Source organism: Neodiprion fabricii, chromosome 3 (genome assembly GCF_021155785.1).
Source record: "Neodiprion fabricii isolate iyNeoFabr1 chromosome 3, iyNeoFabr1.1, whole genome shotgun sequence".
In the NCBI taxonomy this organism is placed as follows: Eukaryota; Metazoa; Arthropoda; class Insecta; order Hymenoptera; family Diprionidae; genus Neodiprion; species Neodiprion fabricii.
In genome coordinates this window covers 19,212,893-19,228,500 of record NC_060241.1, presented here as the reverse complement: position 1 = coordinate 19,228,500, position 15,608 = coordinate 19,212,893, and the positions used below count along the sequence as shown (strand labels likewise).

The 15,608-nt window shown below is 36.8% G+C and overlaps 2 protein-coding genes across 3 annotated transcripts; one reads left to right on the top strand and one right to left on the bottom strand.

Moving 5' to 3' along the window:
- The first annotated feature begins 161 nt into the window (after positions 1-161).
- On the top strand, positions 162-4,767 carry LOC124177447 (glycoprotein endo-alpha-1,2-mannosidase). Its single transcript, XM_046559804.1, has 5 exons — positions 162-357; positions 1,225-1,930; positions 2,275-2,537; positions 2,625-2,943; positions 3,028-4,767. Exons 2-5 carry the CDS (start codon positions 1,358-1,360, stop codon positions 3,307-3,309), a joined length of 1,437 nt encoding a protein of 478 aa, XP_046415760.1. The 5' UTR covers positions 162-357; positions 1,225-1,357; the 3' UTR covers positions 3,310-4,767.
- On the bottom strand, positions 4,675-13,064 carry LOC124177442 (exportin-4-like). Of its 2 annotated transcripts, none has more exons than XM_046559794.1 (12): positions 12,814-13,064; positions 12,010-12,399; positions 11,572-11,839; positions 11,047-11,501; positions 10,717-10,978; positions 10,354-10,616; positions 9,768-10,207; positions 9,393-9,676; positions 9,013-9,188; positions 8,562-8,860; positions 7,544-7,772; positions 4,675-7,445 (listed from the first exon to the last, which is right to left on the bottom strand). In XM_046559794.1, the coding sequence occupies exons 1-12, from the start codon at positions 12,862-12,864 to the stop codon at positions 7,158-7,160; spliced, it is 3,405 nt and encodes a 1,134-aa protein (XP_046415750.1). In that variant the 5' UTR covers positions 12,865-13,064; the 3' UTR covers positions 4,675-7,157. The 2 variants fall into 2 exon arrangements, with proteins under 2 accessions (XP_046415750.1, XP_046415751.1); XM_046559795.1 differs by lacking the exon at positions 12,814-13,064 and adding an exon at positions 12,535-12,757.
- Between the last annotated feature and the right edge of the window lie 2,544 nt (positions 13,065-15,608).

The following is a 15,608-nucleotide window of genomic DNA, read 5'->3' as shown; positions in this document are numbered from 1 at the left end:
TCACCACAGATATTTCCTATGTCCCATGACGTCCGTGATCACCACCGCTATGACGTCTCTGGCCTTGTAGCGTACTTCGCTCCTGTTCTCCGTCGGTAAGCTAGCTGCCTTTGGCTGTGCGATTTTCTCATGGTTACCACTTGTAATCCCGTGACCCCAGGGAGTCCTCAAAGTGCGCGGGAGGCAAAGGGAAGAAGATAGTGGTAGAACCACGACAGAGCGCCGAAGGTTGTCAGTTCGCTTTGCGGCGAGCTTTTGGTCGAAAATGTGTCTCAGATTACTTTGTGTCGTCGAATCACGGATTACAAATGTTTAATATTTAAACAACCATCACGTTTGCGATAGTTTGTTCAACGAGTGAGTATCAGGAAGAAATCACCGTTCATGTCATTTGCTGACAATTGATGGGAATCATTTAAACAGGCCTGCAAACAATATCTCTCATACGGGCTGTCTTTCTTTCCTACGTTTTTGTACTTCTCTTTTCTACATCTCTTTTTCTTTATGTCCATATTTTCTCGTTCCACCCCTTTCATTTTATCCGTGCACTTTTGTCAATATGAAAAACGCGGTATGGAGATAAAACAATTAATTAATATTTATCGTTGCAGATTTTATGTCAGGCTCTTTTGTGTAATATGTAGTGAGACGAGATCTCTCGGACTTATTGTTAAATCTGTTGGACATACATTATATGTATGTATAGGTATCTTCTATTGCACTCTCCACGCAATATTCATCACCCGTTTTTGAATTGTTATTATCATTATAATATCCCTTTAAGAATTATTGATTTCCTATTGTTTCAACCACGGGTGCACACACAAATGTATTCCAGTCGTACCTATTGCTTGCTACCAAGGCGCCATGCCGAAATACACATTTTCCATTCAAATCACTCGTACGCACATACGAAAAGGCCTACGTGTGGTAATCTAGCGTCAATTCGTATGTTGAGAAAAAGAAAAGATAAAAATTACAACTGAATCGACCTGGAATCGCAGACACTTGTGTAATCATTGATAAACGATAAACAGAGAAGATTCGGTGACGAAAGAATTGAATGACAAATTTATATGTTTTCACAATGTAGTTGTAAGATTTGCGATTTTAGCAACACGCTGCTTTCGATTATTTTCTGTTTTAAAACTTATGAATCCCATTTCAGGGTCTGGAAATTGTCTCGGATTAAAATTTTTTCACAATATATCCTCTCTTTCACAGGTTATCAAAAATAAAAAAAATAAAATGTGAGTGCTCTTCAATTCGGTGAATAAATTTGAAATACACCCCATAAATTGGTAAAGACTCACTTTGCCCAATATTACATTAACTGGACAATTAAATCAGTGCTAAAATGTTTGGGAGTGTAGTAACTGCATTGTCGCTGCGAAGATGTTTCTACTTATCAGCAATAGTGGTTATATTATCGACACTAATGGCAGCTGTAATAATAGTTAAGCTCTCACCCCTCGAGTCGGTTAAATGTCAACCACACATGGTAACTTCACCAGTCGAATGGAGCACATTGTCTAGTCAGGGTCAGGCGGGAGTTGGGGATTTGATAATAGCTGTACATGAAAACAGAAGCCGAATGCAGGAACTTAATGAAAAGAGTTATGGGGAGATGAGGCAGAAGATGGTGCAGAACAAAGTTGCCAGAATATCCAACAGAATGAGAAAGAAGATCATGCCACTGATAAACAGGAATTCATCCATCGATACCAACTACAATGTCCACATATTCTATTACCCGTGGTACAGATCTCTCGAGTTTGACAAGTCGTGGAAGCACTGGAATCACGACTACCTTCCCAACTGGAAGAAAAATGACAAGAGGGTATTTCCAGATGGAAAACATAAGCCTCCGGATGACATCGGTGCCAACTATTATCCCAGCTTAGGTTGCTACAGCTCTCGTGATCCTCAGGTATTTTGATTTCGGATTTAAACTTTCTATCATAGTTGGATATCTGCACACTAAACAGTACTTGACATGGAAGAGTGAAATCCTCTTCAGATCCCCTAAGCATCTAAATTTTTCTTAAATATTGAGGGTATTTATGTTTTTTGAAAAAAAACGTAAATGGAATATGAATCTTAACAGCAAATATTTATAGGGATACAGACTGATAAGAGTCAGAAAATATCCCACCAGTCAAATTAAATGAAGTCGGTTTTTTTTTTTTCTTTTAAGACTGTGCTTATTGAATAGAAATTGGCCATCATATTCAGCGTCTTTCTAAATCAATGTAATTCTAAATCTTTGTACAGGTAATCAACTTACACATGAAACAGCTCAAAGAAACAGGGGTGGGAGTGGTAGTGGTTTCATGGATTCCTCCTAATGCCATAGATAGCACAGATTCTGTGATGTCGGATATACTAGATGCAGCTCATCGCTATAGCCTCAAGGTTGCTCCACACATTGAACCTTATGCAGGAAGAAATCCAATAAATTTGATCGAACATTTAAAGTACTTGTTCAGCGAGTATGGAAAGCATCCAGCACTGCACAGAATAAAAAGAGAAACAGAGTGAATATTTAACAAACAACAATATTGTCTTTCAAACTCCAAATTTAGGCAATGATTAACTGGCACTTTTTCTTTCTGGTTTGTCAGCGGAGCTGTTCTACCGGTAATGTACATTTATGACTCTTACGTCTTCCCATCGAACTCGTGGTGGGAACTCTTGTCTGATCGCGGAAACCTCACTCTTCGTGGCTCAGAAATTGATGCTGTATACATGGGGCTACTCGTAGACACACAACACAAGAACCATATTAAAAAATCACACTTTGACGGATTCTACACCTATTTTGCAACAAATGGATTCAGCTTTGGAAGTTCGTGGAAAAATTGGAAAGATCTGAACAAGTTCGCCGAACAAAATGAACTCCTTTTCATACCCAGTGTTGGTCCTGGTTACATAGATACTCAGGTACTATACATGATATTGAATTTTAAAAAATCTAAGAACATTATTAGTTGAATTAAATTTTTTGAACATAATTTTCACTCTCAGGTACGACCGTGGAACGCTGATAATACGAGGCACAGACGTCATGGACAGTACTATGGCTATGCTTGGAGCAGTGCTCTAAACAGTGGGGCTACCACCGTGTCGATAACATCGTTCAACGAGTGGCATGAGGGCACACAAATTGAACCAGCCCGTCCTGCAAGCAACAAGGATTTTACATACCTAGATTATGAGCCTGAGGGCCCCAACTTATATCTGAATTTGACCAAGCTTTGGGTTGAACAGTTTACGAAAAAGTATAAAAATGCGAAGCCAAATGACTGAGGGGAAGTCAAGTAGTAAGAAAAATTTTTAAACCGGTATAGGGTTACACAGAAATCTACAGGATCAGCATTCAGCTATGAAACATGTTTTACAAATTTCCAAGCTTAGTTTACACCAATTTCAAACATACCTATCTCTGCATAAAAATTTAGCCTTTTTTTACTTATGAAAAAAATATGTCATAACTTCTCAGAAGCAATACGTATGTCGGAATCTAGAGAAATTATGAAAAAATAATGCATCATCACTGAACATGTTCGACTTGTTGAATAAGCCTTGGTACAGTAGCAAAAGAAGAGGACAAGTTGAATTTCATTTTGATGAAAAACTGAAATCAACAAATCGCAAAAATTTGTGACCAAAAATGAAACAATAATACTAATGGTGTAAATGGCAACCAATTATGAATAGATTTTGACGCTAGATATCATTACGTCTGTGGATTAGTGATAGATGTCTATATGCTGTTGCTGCTGCATTGTGCGATATGCAAAGATTGCAGATGACTTTGATAAGTAGGTGTTTTGTACATGTATTATTATATAGACAATAATTACTCCCTGTCCTTTCTCTCACAGGGTATATTCTTCCTTTCTACTACCCTCTTATAGGTATTCAGAGATTAATAATATTCATGAGATACTATATTATCTAAGAAAAAAGAGAGAAAAAAAGAGACAAATTTATTTAAATTTTATTACTTTAATAAGTTTTCAAACCGAGATATTCAAAGTTACCGATATTTAAGATATGTTAATAAGAATTTCATACGAAGAGAATAATTTATCAATAAAAGATACATTACACATGCCTGTGTATGTATAGATAATATGAGAATGTAGGGAGGATAAGCCCTAGTAATATTTTTTACAGTTCCTTTTTTTTTGTTTTTTTTTTTTTTGTCAGCAAAATGTGACATGTTAATAACTTTTTTGTACAAATGAAATGAAAGAATATTTACTCGATCTACTATGAATCGGTATGACAACTATAAAGGAAGATATGATGGATTATCAAAATTTGCATGCATGTACCTATGTCTTACATTTAAAATGAACAAAATGAATGAAAAAAATATATATTACAAGTATCTAAATTCTTTTCGTATACGTACGAATATATAAAAAATTTTCGATGTGTATGTACACTATACATGTACCGTACCGTCTTATTATGAATATCTTATGTGAGTGGTTCTACTACACTATATATATATATATATACTACTATATATATATATACTAATATCTGTCATATCACACATATCCCTAATTCGTGTATAAATTGAGAGAAAAGAAAGAATGGAATTTATAAAAATTTATGCAAGCGAAACGGAAAAGTGAAACTTGATTAATTAAGAAAATATAAATAGTTAGAACATTCGTTAGTTATATATTCAAAAATTATAATACACAATTCGTAAAATATTTAGCATTCAGAATAAATTATTTCTCCGAACCGTTTTTGTTATTTACCTTCCACTCATGACGTGAGTAGTCTTGTTTCTGGTCTCTTCTTTGTGTATAAACACTACATCTGGATGAGAAATTACATTCGTATGTGCATACATCACATACGTTACTTCATTTAAAAAATCATTTTACAGAAGTTAAAGGACGGTTCCTGAAACTGCATACTTAGTTTTATTTCCATTATTTTTTCCTTCATTTTTAAAATTCAATTTGAACAATTGCGATACAGTTCGAATTTCACAGCAAGCTATTTGATAATATATCGTGGTAATTAAATATATTGTTACTTTATCATCGTCTTTTTCGTACTTACAGTAATGTAACATCTGTTATATAAACAAATTAATGAATCACTTTCAATTCTAGTGATAATGATATTTAACAATGCAACGTACGTATCGTTTTAATTAAGTATTTTCGGCAAAAGGCAACTAGAAATAAGGAACAAAATATACGGTTAGTATTTAGAAAATTCGAGCAAAGAAAACGCAAGTGAGGAAGTTTGTAACAATTTGGAAACCCTATTTTCCAGATTTCATATTTTATCTTATATATAAAATCTTTCTCAAAGGCACGCAAACTGTTAAATTGAGAAGATTTGAATGTCGTTGAAATTTAAAACCGCAGATATATAAATACATTTTGTGAGCCAAACAATAATCACACAATAATAAAAGCCAATTAAAAACCTGAAACCATAAAAATAATCAATGTCTACATATGATACTGTTTCTAATTTGGCAGAGTAATAACTACAATGAAAAAGACGAAAAGAGAGAAGGAGAACAAGACAGTAATAGTTTGGTCAATACTAGTTCGTAATTCAAGTTAGAGTGAAATTAGATGCTAAATCTTCGAATTCAACACGTGATATAAAGCACACCAAAATATAACGATGTTTTCCATTCAATTACTTTCATACCAATCATTTTCTTTTTTACTATATTAATTACTTTGCAGTTATTTATGTATGTACATGCAATTCATCACGTTTTAATATAATTACATATATTTATAAAGAATTTTTGAAAAAAATAAACTCTCGATAAATACACAAACTGATACAAACAGAGAAACTTCAATATACGAAGATAGCTGCAAGACAATAGTTACGCCTTAAATACTAAATTATCCCTAATAATCCTTGTTCATAATTTTTTAAATCCCGAGTGAAACCCAATTTATATATTTATGTATATCTAGTTCATGTTTTTGACAAATTTGGAGCTGCGAAATGATAGGTTTCACCGGAATATTTATAACTTAACTTGGGCGAAATACTAGAATATTTCGGGTAATTAAAAATTTTCACGAATTAAGAAAATGAATGAAAATTATTCGCAGTGTGTACCCATTTCAGCATGCAACGAAAGACTATCAAGTTTAAATCATCAAGGCTGATAAAACTTTACTATAAAATTATACTAGTAAGTATACTAGATATGACCAAAACTGTAAATGATGATATAAATGAACACCTGTCAATATATATGCATATTCAAATCAATCTTTGTTCACTTATAATTCTACGTGTTACAATAACTTACAATTGACTCCTATTTTAACTTAATACTAATCTACAGTATGAGACGTCGAATGAATTATATGCAATGTGGTACCCTGATTCTGTCATAGAAAAATCAGTTACAGTTGACGAGATACTAATTTGTAAGTATTGAATAGAATCAAATAGAATTATACACAAAAATATGTCTTGACGAAATGGAGTTAATTGAGTAAAAAATATATTACGTACTAATGATACTATTAATTGAAGATTCCATGTGTCATAACGTGGTGTTTTTTTAATTTAAGGGAATTGCAGAGTGAACAATAGCCTCGGGAGTATTTTAGCAGTGACATTCGCAATGCTCCGATATCTCGTAAAATGCCAATCAATGGACCGCTATACCAGCAACTACCAACGAATTGAAGATTCGTCCTCATGGATTCCGACTAGATAATAAACATTTCTCTCTAAGATTCAAAATACTCATTGAGGACGATATTCGAGAGCAAAAGATAATGAAATCATGAGGGGGTGGGCAATATTATCAATTCCAGAAGAAAAGTAAAACACTCTTCAATGGAATGCGGTGGGCTATCACTAATAGAGCAAAGAACTAGGATTTTTATCAATTTTGTTGGTAGTTTCGTTTTGTGGGTTGCGACGTAGAAAATTGGAGATGGCGTAACAATAATTGTGGCACCTGAAAAAATGTTTGCGAAACGTTACCCTCTGATCGAGGATCATTGCAGATACCGAATTATTGTAATCGCGATTTTCGGCAGTCATATTGATATCTGGGCTTGGCTAGCCACGGCTACATTACAATTTATAGATGTATTATTAAATAATCTCATGTTCGCAAAACTTTACTTAACCATCAAAAATCCTTGTACGTTTACAATAAACTTATCGAAATTATCCCTAAACCTCAGCCTTTGAGGTCGTTCCGTATCGAGTTCTATGCAAGCTGTCAATTGCACAAAAGCTGCAGTCAGCCGCTCTGCTATCCGTGGGTCTGTTTGTGCAGCCAAAAAACTTTGTACCAGCTGTTGATACTGTTCTTGATAACAACAGATCAAGTAGTACAGCGGTATGCTCGTACTTGAAATAAGGTCAGAATTTATTTGGCGAGACAGTATAAGATTCATGAGCAACTGAAAACGAAAGAAAAACGAAATCACATTTATAGAATAAAGTTTGTAATTATCACATTTTTGAACAGTATCTCGTATCAAATTTCACATTGACTCACATTCATAAAAGGCGCCATCAGCTGGTTTTTTGGTCGGCCTTTTCTTCCCTCAGTATAAATATGCTTTGCTAATACTTGTATTATGTCACAACACAATATGGTAATCTCATGACCAAATGAGAAAAGACCCAGTTCAACGGAAGCTAGTAATTGACTTAGCAACTCAACTGGGAGGTCGAACACTTTTTCTGGATGGATTTCACAAACAAACGTGATCATTTTAAAGTACCTGAAATAAAAACATAATCTGTTTGTTGCAATTAAATACTCACAAAGAAGCTTTAATTACTCAATATCACATCATCGGCTGGAAGGCAGGTGTTGTTTCAGCTTTGCCGTGAAAAGAGTGTTATTTCGACTTTGATTTGAGAAAGATGATGCTGAACGAACTATTTTTTTTCACAATTTTTAGTCAACAAGACGTGCAGGAAATACGAATTATTAGTTTAATTAATTTAATTCTTCGACTAATTCATTCGATGAAATCATTGAAATGTTCGTATGATATCACATACGATTTAGAATGTTGTAGCAAATTAGTAAACTTGATTTGGTATCATGAATAATATAAAGATTGATATTAAATGATATAAATAATAATATAAACAAATCAACTAATTTGCTACAACATTCTAAATCGTATGTGATATCATACGAACATTTCAATGATTCCATCATATAAATAAGTCAAACAATAAGAATTGAATTAATACACAAAATAAAAATAAATACTTATTTGAAAGCGATTTTTTTCATGTAATTAAACTAATAACTTATATTTCCTGCGCATGTTGCCAACTGAAAAATATGAAAAAAAAATCGTTTGTGGAACATCACCTTTTTCCAAACAAAGCCAAAACGACACGTTTTTCACGATAAAGCTGAAACAGCACCTTTTTCATGGTGAAGCCGGAACAACATCTTCTTCCTCCCAGTGTATGACATAAAATATCAAATAATCCTTGTGAACTTGGGTCAAATGGATGAAATTATTTCAATGACATCATTTTATACGTACTCCAGGCAAAGGGAAGGAAACTTGAGTAAATCCATTGTCATTAAAGGCATAATGATATTCAATCCGAATAAGAATACGTTAACAGGTGACACATTCTGTTCTGGATTACCAGCTGGCTCTGTATGACTGCAGTCGATTATTTCCTTAGTTAATAAATTGGTGAGAAGTTGCATAAGTAATAGAATATCTTGAAAAGTGTCTTCCTCAGCCGTATTCTCTACAGTCGTTCGATTCGTATTGCAACGAGCATATGTTTGAATAGTACGCAAGCATATCTCGTAAATTCGTATGCTGTCTCCCTAGAATTAGTGAAATATCTTGAAAAAAGTAAACGGTGATCGAAACGTTATTGTGACAAGAAAAAAATAAATAAATACATGACAGTGCGTTCTGCAGTTGTAGAAAGTGTAGAATGAAAACGATAATTTTAATAAGTTGCTGGAGCTCGTACCTGGGGTAGGTAGCATAACATTCGTCGAGTGCATTCACAAAATAATTCTAATATTAGCTGAACAATTTCTTGATAGTTATGGTACAATGACAAGAGATTGGGAAGCTCGTTCAAAACGGGCGTTATACGTTCAAATACGCCTTCCGCAACTGGCCCTTGAACTCCTTGAGTAACTCCTGGAAATGAAACACAATAATACAAAATCTGACATAGTCCGCATATACAGCTTGGTATTTCAGCCTAAGGTGACATTTGTTGACAAATGAGTAAACAGAAAACATTTTTAATTTTGATTGTTAAAATAGCATGTCTCATTGTGATAAAAAAATTTGAATGAACTTAGAACGCGATAAGACAATAACTACACGCAATAATCATACCAACGAATGATTCAAGAACGTCGATAATCCCCAGCCTGATTTGTTCTTGGTGATACGTCTGAGCAAAATTACTGCTACCAGTAAGCTGTTTAAATCGTTCATCCAAAGGTTGCAAGGTTTGAGCCCAATATTGCTGTTTAGATGATGGATCTTGAACAGCAGTTCCAATTTGTACTAAAGTTCGCATCAGTCCGCGCTTAGCTGCCTGTGGTAGATCGAAACGATCTTTTGTCGCCAAATTAACCAAGTTGCACAAACGGCCTGACTTCAATACACAGTCACTTCTGTAAATCAAATTACCAGTCAAAGTAACAAAATCGGTAGAAATAACAATGCCTATAAAACTGTAGGGTTAGTGTTGAGATATCAACGTACTTTATTTGTGATTCAACTAGCGTAATGAGAAGCCGCATGGTTTCTTTTATCAAATTTGGTTCTCCTTTGAAGACGTTAATATTGCACTCAATTTTCTCTAGTAAAAAACTAACTGTCCATAGCGCGCCAGGTGTATCGGCACCAAATGCCTGTAAGATGGTAGTACTAATCTCCGAATAGAAGCTCTCAATTGGTAGGAGATAGCTCAATGACCACCTGTGCAAGAACCACACAATACTGCTGCTCAATTCCGGGCTCAACATATTCGTCAGATTGGCTGAAATCGCGATTTTCTCCAATTGACAGAGCCGAAATACGGCCGATATCAATCTAATGACATGATCTGCTGATTGTTCTGCTCCATCAATATCAGACAGACTATTTTGAGGGGAGGCCAAGAGTCTCATTGTCGTTTCTACGTTTACTTGACCTTGCTGGGTCTGAAACCGAAAGATCAAATTGGTATTTCTGCATTAAAGTAAATCGAAACGTGAGTCGAACATGATTTTCACAATAGTTTTCTAAGATCTCCAAGTTTCTTATACATACTTAAAGAGATGGTATATGTTTATAATTACATAATCACCTGATCCATGCTGTATCTCATTATCTCAGATGGTACCAGAGCAACTTCACCTTCAGAATCCATGCACAAAACATGACCAGCTAAAAGCACAAGCCAGTGTATGTCCTCGTAGAGTGCTTCTACAAGTGACGAGCTCGATATACTCATGGGCTGCGACTGATCTGCCATTCTATTCAGTTGACCACTAAGTCTGTTTGTTCTATCCTCAAGGAGACGTGCTAAAAGGGGTAAGGAATGACCAGGAACTTGCCGGCCGAAATTTCCTGCGGAGAATTTAAATTGAAAAATTAATCGAATGAATGACATTGGCACAATGCAATGAGGCAATGACGCAATGATGCACTGATGCACCGATGCACTTACCAATGGTCTGCAATTGTTCCTTGAACTTATCTCTGTCGTTTTCTTCAGTTGCATCTATTTCTTCGTCATTGAGCTCTTTGCCTCCAGCACCTCTGTTGCCATCCGGCGGAGCCAGGTGGCAACTCAGATAAGTATTAAATATCTGGGCTGAACTTTGCTTGCAAAATTCTGACGGAAACAATTGTGCCTCAGACAAAACTATAATCCAAGCTTCCAGCAAGTGTTCAAAGGCTTCCATATACAGACAGTCATCAGCACACATCTTTAATAATTGAAAGTTTGTTAGATATAAAAAACAAAATAAGCTATTGAAAATTATGAAACACTTACAGATTCCTCCTGCGCAGCTCCTTCTGCAAACAAGCAAGTCAGGCGAGTCATCTGTTCCATGAATGACCTGAGGATGTCTTCAGGTAATGAGGTTAAGGTTGCTCTGAAGAAGGTTATTACTTTTCTAACCATGTTAGATATTCCTATCGCTTCTTGGTCTATAACGTCAATATTCGACACGAGTTTCAAGAAGCTTTGTAGATAGGATGTTAGATATTGTGTCTCTACTTCCCCAGACTCAATCACTAGCCCGTTTAATGTTGCCAACTGTACCAAACAGTTTCTTGCGTGATGAGCCAGCTGTGGATTGGTACGAACTTTCCAGTAGAGAGTGAAGAAGAGATCGAGAACATTAGGATCAAGGATTACATCTCTCCACATGGGACCAAGTCGGAGGGCAGGACTGCTGTCGGACTCGTAGGCAGATTCAAATACACCAATTAATCTTTTGGGCAGTGTGTTTGAATTAAGGAAATTTTTTTTACCAAGATGACACAAAATTACAGAGACATATGAAAAGGATATAGTGTGGTGATACGTATCCCCATACTAAGACGCCTTCAGTTATAGAAAGCAGGTGTTTTATCAGAGGCAGTAGAGCCTCTTGAATTTCTTCTTTGGTCAGCTCTCCCAGGGCCCCAAAACAGAACTTGAAAATCCTTTTCAAATCTGAGATTTCAAATTGCTTCTTAGCCTTAAAATGAACCTCCCAGGCCAATCCTACATCTGAAGATTTAACAGTTGTTGCATACTCCTGCATTAAAGCTGATATTATGCTGCATCCTAACAGTTGCTGAAATTACCAAGGTAACTGTCAAGTGGAAATAATTGTTTCTTAAATTCGAGAAGAAAGATGTTTTCAGTTTTTGAAAATTGGAATTTTATGCCAATTTAAAAGATTATCAATCAGCTTATTATTATTGCCCATTTCACGATTGATTAATAACAAAAGAAATTAGTTACCCTGCGTAAATCACCAGTCATGATAAGTCCCTCAACTTCATTCAGTATTTGGCCACGATCTCGTCCCAAGTCTTCAACACTGCCCCTTTTTACCATAATAGCAATGACCTGAAGTATTCTCTCCCTGACAAAGGGAGCCAACTGAGGTTTGCTTATAATATAATGCAACAGGTACTGTCTTAGTGACCTGATATCCTCATCCTGCATCATTACCCATTCTCTGATTAGGGCAGACTTAATCAATCCTGCTGATTCAAATAGTACGTAATCGACAGAGCTTCGTTCAAGGATCTCTCGGCAGAGCTGATATGGAGATTTAGTTTTACGAAAGTTAAGAAACACCGTCTCTGCTGACTGTCGTTGCTGGCCTGTGATGAGATTCGGTGGAGCCTAAGGTGGGGATTGAAGAATAAAAATAAGACACACAAATAAAGGAGGAAACCTGTAGTCAGCATATAAAAATACATTATTTGGGGTCTACAATCACGCAGATGAAGAAGCCATAACGCAAATATGCATACGTACTATCCCATTAATATCATGATGAAATTCGAGATCTAGTCGAAAGCCAAGAATGTTGCCTCACAACGTGAGATCGGTAACAAAATCTCGAGCATCGTTTATGATATAAATAAACTAAATCTACGGTTGGTTGCGACAACATAACCTCGACGTCACGAGATTTTACGCTACCGTAACCCAGAGCAACGACTTCTACCAATCGAGACCCTCAGAATTAACATTTATTTTTATTACTATGCTTCTGTAGAATTCTATCATTTATAACAATAACCGTTATATTACCAAAATAACTTGTGCAGCGGCCTCCAGTTCTGCCAGTACTTGATCCGCCATTTTGGTAAATAAAGCTTACGATTTCTCAGTGGTCAAGGGATGTCTTCAAGCAGCGACATAAGTCGTTTAGAATCACGTTTAGAATTAATCCGCAGAGATCGCTACATTACCTGACAAGAGAAGACCTTAGAGCATGTACAATACAGTATGCTCAAGCAGAAGACCGTGGCCTGGTCGATGCTGTTGGAATTCGCAGCGTACACAAAGGTCGGCCAATAAGATTCGACATTCACGGCGTATTATAGGGCGGTTCGGTCGGTAAGAAGAGATGCTTTATCTTTATTCCATAAGCCAAATAGAAGAAAGCAACATATTTCTAACAGCTGTCAATCGACATTGTCGGTACTGTAGAATGGGTACTGAACAACTGATCACGTGGATGTAAGTAAATCGCTATTGAATTTTTCAGGTACACCGACCCCCGTAAAATTATGATGAAAACATGGCTCTCTGCCACGAATGCTACTATGGAGTAAAACTGAAGTGCGTTCGGTATTTCAATATTCTGTGAGTAAAAACGTCTTTGGAAACTTCGCTCCATAGGTGAAAATTTGTTTTAGAGAGAGATGAAACAGTAAATCTATCAGCTGTAACAATTAATGCGAGTTTAAAAGAGAAGATTTTGGATCACATGAGTACAGGTTAAGTTAGGCCCTAGTTAGAACTTCAATTCAAACATTCCGTTGTTTCACCTGATTATCTACGCAAGTACATAAGTTACCGAAACTCGAGAGCAACATGGGGCTTGTTACTAACTGATGGCATAGCAAAAATACGTGTGTCGTGAGGAGACGTAGCCTTAAGAATTAGTCGATCACCTGAAATCTGAATTATTCCAGCATTAACTCGTGTCGTGATGGTGATTAACAATCTCACACTGATGGCTGTAATGATGATCGTTCAACCCCGTTTTTGATAGCGCAGAATTTTTGATTATAGCTCTCAAGAAATTCCGAATTCTCAATACTTGGAAGACAGATAATTTCTGGTTTGGCCTGCAGATAATCTGCCTATTCAATCAGGTAAATGAAGAAGAGTTCAGATTTCTCATTAATTCGTTAAAATTAAGGTTTCATCGAAATAGCGAAACACGAGTCTCAATAAACCCAACGTATATAATCTACTGCGATTAGCTACATCTGATATTGTATTTGTGTATCAGGTAATTTTCTTCATTCAATCTTTGACTAAATTGCCAGAAAATCGCAGTTCACGCAGCCCTTCGTGGATCGCCAAATTCCACTAATGAAATATGCGTATGATGGCACAATGCAGTCCTGCACCCACACATTATATATTAATGCAAATAGCGTTCCAGTCCGTGATTGTTCAATCACCTTGCGCGGAGTATAAAGCTACCATTGACGGTATGTAATTAATGTAATAGATTATGGAGTTTAGGTAACGAATGTTTAGAGCTGATACGGAAGCCAATGTTTGACTGTGCAAGATAAAAATTCAGCGGCAAAGCGTCGTAAAATCTGACGAAAGTTGAATCTCGGCGAAGAATTTCCCAATTCCACGTATCTCGCCGCGTTGGCGACTGGATGTGCCATCACCGTGATAATTTCCCATCAATAGTTGCACAACAATCGTACAGGTGCGAATCGAAAGGCTTGCAAGATGGCGGCGTTATGCATAATTCGACAAAACCTCCGACGATGGCTGGGCCAGGGCGTCGTGGATGATTAATCGGACCATTCGGCCGAGCATAAAGACATGTTATACGGCCGGTATAACCATCAACTACACAACCTAAACGCGGCGGCGAAGGACGTACGCTCTCGTGTTGTTGGCCGCAGCATCATCGAGCGTAGTGACCTTGTGGCATTTGGTACCTGGCTGTGCCAGTCAGCGAGAATCGGCGCGGGGCGCACACGCCGGTATTTTGTGCCGCGCAGCACGGCGAGCCGCACACCACCGAAGGAGCGAACAATATAATCCGCACACATCGAAGCGTCGTCACTTTCCTACTTTACCGCCTTCCTGTTCTCGAGCTCGACGTGTACAACCTTTCGATTTGATAGCTTACAAAGTTTTTCTCATGCGCAGTCAAACGCCGTGTGCAGGTATATGCGCGCTGCAAATGTCATACGGCCGCACCAGATGTCACGTGACGTTTATTCCATTGTTTCCAACGGTTCACCTGACCGGTATATACGCGGTGTGATACCGGTTGTACGTATGTTACGACCCGGCATGGCAGGCTGCTTTTGACGTATCGCTTGCTTTCGTAGGTACCGAACACTTGGATAATTACGATACTACCTGCACGCATGCGCTATGCTCACAGGATGATCGCTACCGAGTGATATTACGGTTAGGCTTCTCCTTTTTCCACCGTTTGCATAATATTCTGGAATTCGATAGTGCCCGAGGCCAGTTCAGCCATTAAAATTTTCACAGTTTTTCGAATATTCGAGAAACACTTATATAATACAAGAGCTTATTTAGAATTCGAAATTCATAGACTGATTGATTCATTTCGTAACTCTGCGATGGCGTATTTAACTCCTAATAGTGAACTCGTGCTGATAAACTGATCGCAGGAAATTTCCATCAAGCGGTCAATCAGCTCATGAATTTCATTCGACATTTTCCTCATTAAATTTTCAAGGAAATGTTACGCAGTGTCATTTATTACCCAGAGCTGTTCAGCAGTAGCGTCACTAAGTATGCAGCCGCAATGCTATACCTATTTTTAACTGTGAAAATTGCGTCTTTCATAATTAGTAGGCATTAAA